This window comes from Lissotriton helveticus, chromosome 11, assembly GCF_964261635.1.
Source record: "Lissotriton helveticus chromosome 11, aLisHel1.1, whole genome shotgun sequence".
In the NCBI taxonomy this organism is placed as follows: Eukaryota; Metazoa; Chordata; class Amphibia; order Caudata; family Salamandridae; genus Lissotriton; species Lissotriton helveticus.
In genome coordinates, this window is record NC_136072.1 from 235,916,973 (window position 1) to 235,930,670 (window position 13,698).

The 13,698-nt window shown below is 43.2% G+C and overlaps 1 protein-coding gene across 2 annotated transcripts in view; it reads right to left on the reverse strand.

Annotated features, from left to right (window-relative positions):
* LOC144792820 (ceruloplasmin-like) overlaps nt 1–13,698 on the reverse strand; it is a 477,616-nt gene that overhangs the window by 344,790 nt on the left and 119,128 nt on the right. For both annotated transcript variants that reach the window (XM_078668018.1, XM_078668019.1), the window contains exons 4-5: nt 7,484–7,651; nt 5,147–5,401 (exon numbers count right to left, since the gene is read on the reverse strand). In XM_078668018.1, coding sequence (XP_078524144.1) covers nt 5,147–5,401; nt 7,484–7,651 — 423 coding nt within the window. The remainder of the gene's footprint in view (nt 1–5,146; nt 5,402–7,483; nt 7,652–13,698) is intronic.

The window sequence follows — 13,698 nt, forward strand, 5'->3', positions numbered from 1 at the left end:
CGCGTCTGACGAGTGACATCTGGGGCAGAGAGCTGAGTGTCTGGGTAGAACCGCTGGTGTTTGATTCGCTCTATGCAAGATATAGAACTGTATGTTTTTAAAGCGCCCATTTCTGGACACTTTCTTGGGGAATTCCAGCGCTCTAACCCATTCCCTGTCGTGTAGCTGTCGCCCAAATTCGTCTTCCCAGGTAGCTCGAAGATTATGTAGTGGTCTGTTAGCGAGTTCTCTTATGGACTTATACAGCCAAGTAACCAGGTGTCGGCCGATACCCATATATAGGATGGTGTGGATGACCGGGTGTGTTGACGGCTCGTCGGCTGTAAGATCACAGTGTGGGCGATAATTGTCTATGAGCTGTCGGTGTGTTAAAAACTGTCCCGGGGGGAGGTCATATTCCTCCATGAGCTGTTCGTAGGGACGAAGCTGCCCTCCCGTAAATAACGCTTCTGCCTCAGTTATCTCGCATTCCGTCCATGCACGGAGCGTGGTGAGTGTGAAATAAGTTTCCCGCTTGGGCCAGCTGACCAGCGGCAGCCGAGGGGAGTAACATGGGGTCCCCGCCGTTATGCAGTGAATTCTTTGCATACACCGGCGGGCCACCGACACCTGCAGTGGATACGTCCGTCGAGGTTTGCTACCCGGAAGCAGCAGACAACGAAGTTCGGGAATGGGGACCGGGCCCTGCGCCGTGTATGTTTCACCGGTATGCCTACCCGCCGTCCAGTACGACAGCCACTGGAGTTGTGCCGCCAGGAAATACGACTCGAAAGCAGGGGCGCCCAGACCCCCCTGTGTGGTGGGTAACTGCAGTTTAGTGAGAGCTATCCGGTGTCGTCTAGCCCCCACATATAAGTGTGCGGAGAAGTGCATCTAGTTCCCGAAAGAAAGACCTGGGTGGAATAACTGGTAAATTCGTGAAGTAGTATAATAGCCGGGAAACAGTGATCATCTTGGCTATGGCTACCCGACCGATCGGGGCCAACAGGAGGCTCCTCCAGAAGCCCACCGATGATCTGATGCCGCCTAACACTTAACGGTAATTACCTTCATAAATGTCAGTAGGGGAGTGGTACAGGTGGACACCGAGATAACGGGGAGCACCCATGCTCCAGGGAAGACTCTGCGCACCCACTCGCACCTCCTGTGACTCAAGGGATGGGTGTAATGGGTAAATTGTGGATTTGTCCCAGTTTACCTTGAGTCCAGATGCCTCCGCAAACTCCATCAAGGTTGTCCATATGGGTGTAAGGTCCGCAGTAATAACTCGGATGTACAGGAGGAGGTAGTCTGCGTACAGGGAACCGCAGTGGACTGTGTCCGCTATGGGAATGCCCCATGTGATCCCCTCCCAACGTAAATGTATCACCAGGGGCTCCACTGCCAGGGCGAAGATCAGGGGTGACAGGGGGCAGCCCTGCCTAGTACCCCTGTCTACCCGGAATGGGGCCGAGACGTATCGGCCTAGTCTGACACGTGATGTAAGGTTGGTGTAAAGAAGCCACGTGTACTGTAGAAGAGTTGGACCTATTCCTGCCCGTCGCAGGATGGCAAAGAGGTAAGTCCATGTGAGAGTATCAAAGGCCTTTTCAAGATCGAGAATTATACAGGCCGCATGAGGGTGCATGTCTCCAACCTGATCTTGAACATAAAACATCCGCCTTATGGATGGACCAGGGGTCGTAGAATTTGTTCATATTTCAAGGAGATGTTGATGACCTTCCGTAGTTGGGGTGCGATGGCTGCGTCTGCTTTGTTGAATATGTGGTGTGGGCACGGGTCTGACGGAGATCCTGAGTGGATGAAGTTCATGACCTTGCGAGTCTCGTCGTAGTCGACGTTGGACCAGGAGGTCAGGCGGTTGTCGCTTGTGGTGTTGACAGGGGAGGTGGAGTCTGGTGTGTCGGGGCGGTCGTGGTGTTGAAGCTGTCGTGGATGTCAGCAATCTTGCGGTGGAAGAAGATGGCTAGTGAGTCGCACAGTTCTTGTGAGGGCGGGATGTCGTTGATGCTGGGGTTGGAGAGTTCCTTTACGATGCTGAAGAGCTCTTTGCTGTTGTGTGCGTTGTTATCCAAGCAGTCTTTGAAGAAGGATCTCTTGGCTAATCTGATGAGGTGGTGATGTCTGCGGGTGGCATCCTTGTGGGCTGCGTGGTTGTCCGGTGTGCATTCGTGGAGCCATATCTTCTCCAGTTTCCGGCATGCGCGTTTGGAGGTTGGGAGCTCGTCGGTGAACCCTGGTGGCTCTCTTGCTGGCGTGGCTGTTGGAGGGTTTTTTGAGTGGGGCAAGGGAGTTGGCGCAGTCGTTGATCCACTGTCTGAGGTTGCGGGCTGCGGCGTCTGGGTTGGTGGGGTCGGTGGGTGGGTTCTGGGTGAGGGTGGTGATCAGCTGGTCTTCAGTGACTTTGCTCCAGCAGCGGCGAGGCAACTGTTGGGTGCAGTGGTGCGTGGTTGGTTTCTTGAAGGTGAAATGGATGCAGCGGTGGTCGGTCCAGTGGATGGATTTCAGTGGTGTGGTCGAAGGTGACGTGGAAGCCTGTAGAGAAGACGGAGTCCTGCGTGTGGCCGGCGGCTTGGGTGGGTGTGGCGACGAGTTGTCTGAGGCGGAGGTTGGCGAGGTTGTCGATCAGGGTGGCGGAGTTGGCGTTGTTGTTGTTCTCGAGGTGGAAGTTTAGGTCCCCGAGGAGGATGTAGTCCATGGAGGTGAGTGTGTGGGTGCTGGCGAAGTCGGCGATGTAGTCGCTGAACTGAGCCCGGGGTCCGGGGGGTCTGTAGATGAGTGTTCCTCTGAGGGTGGTGTTGGGGTCGGTGTGGATCTGGAAGTGCAGGTGTTCGGCGGTGTAGAGGGTGTCGTCTGCGTGGGTGGCAACCTTGAGGGTGGACTTGTGGATGATGGCTACTCCTCCTCCGATTCCGTTGGCGCGATCCCTGTGGGTGATCTTGTAGCCGTCCTGGATGGCTATGGCGATGTCGGGCGCCGACGAGTCGTTCCACCAGGTCTCAGTCAGGAAGGCCACGTCTGGGGCAGAGGTGTCGATCAGATCCCAGAGCTCGACGGCATGTTTGCGTGCGGAGCGGGTGTTGAGGAGCATGCAGCGGAGGTGGTTGGGTCCAGTCCTTGGAGGTTTGGTGATTCTGTCGCAGGTGAAGCTGCAGGTGCGGCAGGAGAAGGGTCCGTGGGTCTGTTTCGGGGCATCCTGGAAGCAAGTGTGGTTTCGGCCGGTGTTGAGTGCGAGGAGGGTGGTAGCGTCGTATCGGAGTCTGGTGGCATGGCGTTCGTGGGATGGTCCAGGTGCGGACGGGCGCAGACGGGCTTGCCTCTGGCGCGGCTACGCAGCAGCCACCATTTAGGGCGAGGGGGGAGGAAAGAGCAGCTGGGAGGCAGGAGCGGGGCGGCGAGTGGGATAGCGAGGGGGCGGGGCCGCAAGGGAGCAGCGGCGGGAACGGGACGGCTGGGATACAGAAGAAAAAAGGGGGAGAAAAACAGTGTCAAGTAAGGCAGAAATGGGACACAAAAGAGGGGGAAAACAGTGTCACAGAAGGCAAAAACGGGGAACAAGAGAGGAGGATGAGCAGACTTATGAGCGAGTCCTCAGCAGCGGCAGCTGGGGCAGAGGCACACAGGTGGAGGTGTGCGGAGGGGGAGCGTCCTACCAGGAGGGTCAGTGGTCGCTCTCATCGCTGCGCAGCGTCTGGCATATATAGGGAGGTGGGAGGGAGGAGCAGCTGGGAGGCGGGAGGCGAAGCAGCGAATGGGCAGTCGGCAGTCAGTGGGGCGGGGACACAGAGGGCACAGTGGAGGGGGAACGAGTGGCACAGGAGGCAAAATGGGGCACAAAAGAGGGGGAAAACAGTGTCACATAAGGCAAAAGGGGGGCACAGAAGAGGGGAGAAAACAGTGTCACAGAAGGCAAAAACGGGGCACAAGAGAGGGAGAAAACAGTGTTCCAGAAGGCAAAAATGGGGCACAAGAGAGGGGGAAAACAGTGTCACAGAAGGCAAAAATGGGGCACAGAAGAGGGGTAAAAAGTGTCACAGAAGGCAAAAACAAGGCACAAGAGAGGGAGAAAATAGTGTCACAGAAGACAAAAACGGGGCACAAGAGAAGGGGAAAACAGTGTCACAGAAGGCAAAAACGGGGCACAGAGAGGGAGAAAACAGTGTCACAGAAGGCAAAAACGGGGCACATAGAGGGGGAAAACAGTGTCACAGAAGGCAAAAACGGGGCACAAGAGAGGGGAAAACAGTGTCACAGGAGGCAAAAACAGGGCACAAAAGAGGAAGAAAACAGTGTCACAGAAGACAAAAACGGTGGCACAAGATAGGGGGAAAACAGTGTCACACAAGGCAAAAACGGGGCACAAGAGAGGGGGATGAGCAGACTTATGAGCAAGTCCTCAGAAGCAGCAGCTGGGGCAGAGGCACACAGATGGAGCTGTGCAGGGGAGGAGCGACCTACCAGGAGGGTCAGGGGTCTACACTTCTTCCATTGGTAGCAAGTACAAATGCCAATAGTCCTATATATCCAACCAGCAGTCACTGAGGGGGGCTGTAACTGCCTTTTGCTAGTTGAGGTGCACTTTAGGAGATCTCATATTGTCCAGATCATAGTTGTAGATAGGACTAACAAGTGAGTTTTCATTTTTCATAAGCATTATATAAACATGGATAAACTCAACTTACTGTGTAGGTTTCTGCATGTTTTACCCACCATGTGCTTGGTGCGCACATGACTTCTGAGCAATAATACTTATAATACTTATAATACTAAATAAAGGGAAAACGTGTTTGTGCTCTCTATAATTAAAAGGGGGGAACATGGATTGTGAAACATAGCACCACATAATGAACATGTAGTGTGCTTTTAATATGTCTGACTACGTGAGGTCTGGCATGACCTTCATCTAACTTGGAAGTTGTTGCAGTACTTAGACATTCATATTAGTTTCACTCCAACTCTTCTGATTTTCAAAGCTGGTTGCCTTCTTCTCTTTTCAAGCTCATTTTCATCAGTAAGTTTTCAAAAACGAAGTTGATTACTTTTGTACCATACCTTTACTTATTTGCATTCTATTGGTCATATGTCACGGTATGAAAATAGATCTATGCATTGGCATTATCTGTTTAACAAATAATTGATGTCTCACCTTCTATATGGTCATTCACTTGACAGCTGAGAAGCCATTTTCCAGGGGTTGTAGCCACCATCACAGCTTCTTCCAGCGTAGCAGGAAAGAGGTTAATGGTATCAACGCGATGGTTCTTGTCTATTAAAGTCTGCCCATAGAAGTAGGCTGTATGGATGTCAACTTCATTTCCTATTCCGAATAGATGCCATCGAACTATCTCTCCTGAGTTCATGATTAATCCTGGAAGGTTACCATACATATATCCATTGATACCTAAAAAAATAGGACACTTGCTTGACTTTGCCGTCAGATAACAGAAAGACAATGACTTTGGTATTGTTCTTAAACGTTCTGCAATACAATTGAAAAGGTGATGGGGACCATTAATTCTAGAAATGTGGGGAATTTTGAAAAGAATGGTGTGCCTTTAGTGAAATATTTCCTTACAACTTGATAACTTTTTGACCTTCTTTGAAGCTGTTCAGACATTTCCTGTAGCAAATAAATGTCTGGTATTCCTTGGATGTGTCTCACCCGGTCACTCACACTGTTCATGAAGGAACTAAAGAACTCAGAGATATCCTTTCTATGGAATTTTATGGACATGACATCTTCATATATATACTATCTCCATATGACCAAGACCCTACCTCATTGTGGTTAGGTTTACCTCACCACAACCGTAGGCAATAGGGGCCTGCCAAAGTGATCACTGTAGATCCTGTGTGTGTATTCTACTAGAGATCATCATATTTTAATGGTTAGGTATCCTCTTTGTATACACACCCACCACTGGGACCTGGTTCATACTTTAAAGAAAATGTTTGTACATATGTGATTTATGAATTCAAGAACATAGCTAAAGTACCTCAAAATAAAAAAGCAAAGAATTGTGGCTTCAAAAAACTCAAGCAAAAACATTATCCTTGTTGTGTAATGAAGAAATATTTCGTCTTTAAACTGGATTTGGTCAATTTGCCCATCCAGTACATTTTTGTTGGTATACATTTGTTTGAAATGTCTGTGTTCTGGTTACAAGGCAATGATGACAAATTAATAAAAATTGTAGTATTAGGCAGTAAACAATTACAGTGATGTAAATGAAATCCACACCCTCTTTGTTTTAGAAAACACAAGCACAGAAGTAAGGATTCTTAAAGGATATAATTCTCAGTTTAAATGGTTTCCTTTTGTAGAAACACCAGTATATTGATTCACAAATATCACGGTAGTATACTATTTTGGGCTCAATATCAAAAACCAAAATATCAACAAGATAAGTTTGTATGGAAAAGTATTTGTTGACTTAGCTTAACTCCACATCCACCTTGCGTGATGACATATATCTTCAAGGTATGTAGATGTAGAGTAAAGAGGAGTTAGAGTAGCAAATCTATACCTATATATGAAACTACTTTCTCAATATTTTGCCCACGATATTATAATACAATATCCTTGAAACAATATTTTGACATATAACTATTCATATGGTGACACAAATTCATATGGATGCATTTCATGCAGTAATTTGGAGTATTCACATCAAGAGGCAAACTCTTTTGCTTCTTTTAATAGATTATTTATGAATGTATTGAAAGTGTACTAGCTGCCATACAGAAGTTTGAGGCCTCTGAATAGGAAAGAAATTCACCTGTTAAATGGTCCAATATGTTAGACATATCCCTTGAAGATGGAGACGCATAACTTGGATCCCACTTTGAGATAAAGTAGGTGTGCATCATATCTATGAGTAGCCAACACTCAAATGTATTTTGTATGATTAATGTATAACGCAGCACACACGGAAACAGCAAAAACAAGGAGAAATTAAACATTTCTCCTCTTTTCACCAGGGTAAGACCGGGTATTCCCGGGTCTTAATTTTGGAGCTGCTACATATGTACGCCACCCTTGTAAATATGAGGCAGCGTTAAAATCAATGGGTGTTGTGGTGGAACGCCCACTGCAACACCCATTGCCCTCCCCTTTCACTTTAAGTATAGCGTAAAAGGGTGCCTTATTTTCAAGGCAGCGTTAAGCTATGTTCAGTGGCTTAATGCTGTCTTGTAAATAAGGGGTAGACCCTATCACTATCACAATGTTGTAAAAAGGGACATTGTGGTGGTGATAGGGGCTTGTAAATATGCCCATTTGTGTATTAGAAACATTAGGTCTGGCCTACAAGTAGGTAAAGCTGCCTGTAATTGAGATGTAATTTAAAAAAAGGAATTTGCCACGATTATGTCAGCTTTGCTGCAACGCACACTATAATTTCTAGTACTTTCTAAAGAAACATAGACCTTTCAAAACAGAACACGTGCTAAAAATCTCAACAATAATCTGAAAGAACCTTACAGTGCATCTGGTTGCTTTCTTGAAAGTCTGCATCCTCTTTATCCACAGCCGCAGTACAGTACGTCGCGATATTTTCATCCAGATACATACTCATATTTTCATCAAATACAGAAAACATCACAACAAACTCGGTACCTGGTTTTGTTGTATTTGGCTCAGACAAGACACCTGAAAGAAACACAATAGTGATGATTTTAGCTCATTGGGGCTTCTGTAAAAGTATTAACAACAAAACATCACATTTGTATCCTATACGATTTATTATCCCTAGGGACCATTAGTCAAAAAGGAAGCAAGAATGCCCCACTATCAATTCTCGAACAGTTTACTTATTTATTTCTTCATTTATTATTTATTATTTAATAAAGCACTGTATATTACCTTTCGATTGCTTCATTGTGGTTGAGGGGATGACAATGAATCATTTGATGAAGAAAAAGGAGAAGTCCGAGTCCTTTTCGAAGGGTATATGCCTATGTTCAATATTCTTTGATCCCAACACTGATCTTTGTCAAGTTCATTTAAGCCTTCATTTATCACTTTTCAAGAGTTTTCTTAATTGTAAGAGATTGGCATCAGATTGGAAGACTTGGGTAAAGGCACTCCGTATTCTGGGACCTGCAAACTCCAAGTATCTGCCACTGTATATTATCCTTGGTTGCTAATTGATAGCTCTCCAGCCAATGAGCAGGGGTTTCTCACTGGAGCATATCATGTAGCGAGCTTGCGACTGGCCCACTAGGCATTATGAATGATGCACAGACCCTTCAATTTCATCTTTGCTTTTACTGTAAGCCAGTGGAGAGCTTTCCAGTGTGTTTGATATTGTCATCACATATTTAGAGGTTAAGTCAAAGTCGGTCTTCCTGGTTCTGCAGTAGTTGCAGCCTGACATTGAGGGGCATTTTTACAAGGGGCTAACAACACGGAGCATCACTTTGTGGGACGTTCCAGTGGTGCTATGTTCTGCATCATATTTACAAAGTGGCATCAAGCCACTTTTTTTTGGCTTAAAGCCACTTTGTATATATGGTACCCTTTCAAGCAGGTATCTGCTTGAAAGGGGCATGCAGTGGGTGCTCCTGTAGGCGTTCCACTGCAACACCTATTGCTTTTTAATTCTGCCCCAGATTTACAAGGAGGTGTAAATCTGAGGCAGCACCAAAAACAAATGCCATCCGATAGCAGGTGTTAGGATGGTGCAACAACGAAAAATACTTTTATTCCTCCTAGTTTTTGCTTTTCCTGCATTGCGTAGCACACATGGAAAGAGTGAAATGCCTTTAATGATTGTTTATGTGCAGGAAGGTTTTTCTTTCTGCACATAAACAATCATAAAATAATGGTGATTTGCTACTTCTATGTGTCCTGCAGCACACATAGAATTAGCACATCGCCATTATTGATTGTTTATGTGAAGGAAGGGACACTTTTCTGCACATGAGCAATCATTCCCTGCAACACAGGCACCCTTGCACTATGGTGCAAGGGTGCATGTGTTGGCGCTAAGCAGATAGGTTTGAAGCTAGTACTAGGGAAATCACAGGGGTCAGCCATATTGTTATAAATACGGGGCATGCCTGTGTGTTTTGGCAATGCCAGAGGACGGCGCTGCCAATTTCAGGCAAGCTGTGCACTCTGACATTTTCTTGTTATATGCCCCTGACTTTCTTTGAGGAACCCATCTCCATGATGTTGCTGCAGTCCAAACATGTCATGACAAAGCTACTGATGGTTGTGTGGAGTAGTGAAAGGATTTCTTGAGGTGATGAGAGCTGGAGAGTGATACTTGTGACTCCTATGTTGACTTGGAGAAGCAAACTGAAGCTGTGAATCATAAGGAAATCTCAGGAACCTAACTTTTAGGGTAGTTGAAGAGATGGCTCCTAGGCATGGGGGTGAGCTCAAGTGTAGTGAAGGGATCACTGACTAAATATCGAGGGACAAAATATAGACTACCCAAAATATAGATTCCAAAATATCGACAGACAAAATATTGAATTCCTATCTACAAACAGGTAAGTACCAAAATATCGAATCCAAACTATCGTTTAAAAATATATACTTTGTAAAAATATCGAATTTCTTAAAAATAATGTAACATTAAAAGAATATTAAAAATAACTAACTAAAATATACTTAAAAATACTTAAATTACCTTAAAATTATGAAATCATTAATTTAACTTATAAAAAAACATACCATCATATATGTTAAAACATATATATATATTAACATAATATTAATAAAAAATACACAATATTATTACCGTAGGATAGCGGGAGTGTAAAAATTACTATTCCCACTCCTGGAAGTGCAACAGTAGGGAAAGCGTTGGATAGAGTAGGGGTAAACATTACTATTCCCACTCCAGAGAGTGCAACAGTAGGGAAAGCGTTGGATAGCGTAGGGGTAAAAATTACTATTCCCACTCCAGAGAGTGCAACAGTAGGGAAAGCGTTGGATAGCGTAGGGGTAAAAATTACTATTCTTACTCCAGAGAGTGCAACAGTAGGGAAAGCGTTGGATAGCGTGGGGGTAAAAATTACTATTGCCACTCCATGAGAGGGCAACAGTAGGGAAAGCGTTGGATAGCGTAGGGGTCAAAATTACTATTCCCACTCCAGAGAGTGCAACAGTAGGGAAAGCGTTGGATAGCGTAGGGGTAAAAATTACTATTCCCACTCCAGTGAGTGCAATAGTAAGGAAAGCGTTGGATAGCGTAGGGGTAAAAATTACTATTCCCACTCCAGAGAGTGCAACAGTAGGGAAAGGGTTGGATAGCGTAGGGGTAAAAATTACTATTCCCACTCCAGAGAGTACAACAGTAGGGAAGGGGTTGGATAGCGTAGGGGTAAAAATTACTATTCCCACTCCAGAGAGTGCAACAGTAGGAAAAGCGTTGGATAGCGTAGGGGTAAAAATTACTATTCCCACTCCAGAGAGTGCAACAGTAGGGAAAGCGTTGGATAGCGTAGGGGTAAAAATTACTATTCCCACTCCAGAGAGTGCAACAGTAGGGAAAGCGTTGGATAGCGTAGGGGTAAAAATTACTATTCCCACTCCAGAGAGTGCAACAGTAGGGAAAGCGTTGGATAGCGTAGGAGTAACAATTACTATTCCGACGCCGGTGAGTGCAACAGTAGGGAAAGCGTTGGATAGCATAGGGGTAAATTTTACTATTCCCACTCTACTAAAAATAAATTGATATAATTCACATAATTATCAATTAATCAATTAATAAAAATTAATTACCCATTAAGAATTAATTAATTACCAATTCAAAATTAATTAACAATTTATTCAAAATAAATAACAATAAATAAATTAACATAATTTATTAATTATAATAAAAATTACTTCCCACCCTATTCCCCTATAAACCCACAACCCGCTACAGAAAATAAATTAATATTATTCGCATAATTATCAATTAATAAAAATTAACTATCAATTAAGAATTAATTAATTACCAATTAAAAATTAATTCAAAATGTATTCAAAATAAATACCAATAAATTAATTAAAACATATTTAATTAATTATAATTACATTACTTCCCACCCTATTCCCCTATAAACCCACAACCCGCTACAGAATTAAATTACGCAAAAATTAAATAACATAAAATTAATTACTTCAAATAAATTACAAAATATATACACTTTTCACACATATACTGACATACAAAACACTTTAAAAAAATCGATATTATTAAAAATTCGATATTTTTAATAACCTATATTATGTACTTCGATATTTTGACTTTCTATAGTTTTAAAATCGATATTACATTACTTACCTTAAAAACGATATTTTTGACGTCTAAATTCTGTCCATTCGATATTTTGTCCATTCTATATTTTGGAATCGATATTTTGACCATATACCGCAGTGAAATGGGCTTAGTTTTTGTTATTTCATCATCTTAGTTTTAGTTACGGTCATGCAGAGAAAGCCCTCCTGTTCTGAATCAGAAGTTGGTTTAACTTTTCCCTTATCCTCTGCCTACATACCTCTGCCTACATACATATGTTCATTAGTCCTTGAAAAAACAAGAATACCTTGGCAGTGAATGGCGGGCAACAACCACCTTCATTCAGCAAATTCTAAGGGATCTGACCCAGCGGTGGCCGGCACAGGTAAGCACGGTGAGGCGGACGGTGGCCTGGGGAAAGTCGACTGAGAACAGAATAGGTATAAATAAATAAATAATACCTATTCAATCATCTGTCGGCTTCCCCCCTGCCGCTCTCTGCCCTGCCCCACCGCACCGCCTTATCACACTTACCTGTGGCGGCTGCCGCTGGTCTGACCTCATATACATATGGGGCAGTTGTGCAAAAAAGCCACATCACCGATGCTCCTCTTAGATTTACAGATTTACAAAGTATCCTCTTTAAAAGGTGGACATTTCCATCATATTGGAGCAGTCTTATCATTTCATTGGATTTACAAAGATTCCCGGAAATATTCCAGGAAACTATGGCATTCACAGCTATTCTAGAGCACTCAAACGGCTAAAATGTATGCATGTGGAATTTGTATCAGAAGTAAAGTTCTACAATAACAAATGAAATGTAAATGTGTATTGATACATTTAACATTTGTTTCTTTCTCCCCAAATATAGAAAACTCTTTCCTAATACACTCAATTAATTGAATATGGAGAGGTACCTTTCCATTCCTTCCATGAAACTTCCAGAAATATGCTTGCGAACACCAACTTGTGGGTATCTATCCACTTTTGTTGGGTCATGAACCATGAAAAGGCTAAGCCCTAAACTTGTTCCTCTGGCAATTCCACCATTTCACATTTACAAATTTGTATGTTTGTAAGTGCAACATACACGTATGCAATTCCAAAGTCGTGAATCTTTGTAACTGGATTAGGATTTTCCATAGTAAATTGTTTTTTGTGCTTGTAATTTAATCTTTGCTGCTCAAAAAATAATCTGTCAATCAGGTCCAATATATTCTGATCACCCAAATAAAACGGATCCTTGGAGTTTCCCAATGGTGCAGGCCAAGGAATTTGATCCTCCTAGTAGATTTCTGTTAGCCCCGGAATAGAGCTGACAGCCAGTGGCCACCCAGAGATCAGAAAATAGGTAGCTATCTCATTCCCCTCCCACAGTGGGAGTAAAGAGAATGAACACTCTCTGGGACATATGTTATAAGAATGAGACACAATTAGGTCCCAATGGTACTTGTGAATATTCGTTTTCTAAACAAATATATATATATATATATATATGTATATATATTATATTCAATTCAATACAATGCTTTATTCGATTTTAGCAAAGAATAAAATCATAAAAGCAACAATTAAAATTACAATAAATAATCAAGTTCATACAATTTCATAATTAAAAAACAGTTATTTCATGAAGAAGTAGTGCATTGACAGAAAATATCTATCCCATTATACTGTTCCGCTTCTTTTAAATACTTTTTAAAAGGCCAGTCATGATTCCAAAACAGTATTCATCATTCAGTAATTGTAAAAATAAAAAGGCTGGTCGGCATTGCTGCCAGTCGCCCTGCTTCAAATATGGCTTAATCCATCTTGCACGTTCTCCAGTGTAATATTTACAAAATAAAACCACGTGAATAGTAGATTTTAAAGCCAAATTGTCACAGGGACAGAGTATTAACTCCCTTGACCAGTCATTTTTATTTGGGAAAGATACCAGCCGGTGAAAGTTCTCAAGCCTGAACCTGGTCAGAACGTATCTATCAAAACCTTTTAGACAGATGCGCAGATAAGGCTGGATGCTATAACAGGTCAGGACCATTTGGTGATGATACACAGAGGTTTTTATAATTTCCCCCGTCAATCTGAGTTGTTCCAAATGTTTCATACACAATGTCTTCAATTCTTTTTAAGATACAGAGACTATCGTTTCTGGCCTGTTGTAAAATTCTGGTCTATTTAAATCCTTCATAAAGTTTCTAACATATTTTAACCATGGAATCTTGCTGGCATAATCCAGAGACATTGTGTCCTTAATAATTTCTCGATTTAAGACCAATGCAGACTCAGACCAGACTCTGTGCCACAACCGAATCGGTTGTATTCTGATAAGGTCAGTGATAAACTCAATGCCTAACTCGGCGTGGCAATTAAAAACTAAAGTACTCTGCGGAACAGCTAAAATGTACCTAAGAAATGCATTTTCTACTTTTTGAATGGAGGATACGTTGTAAAA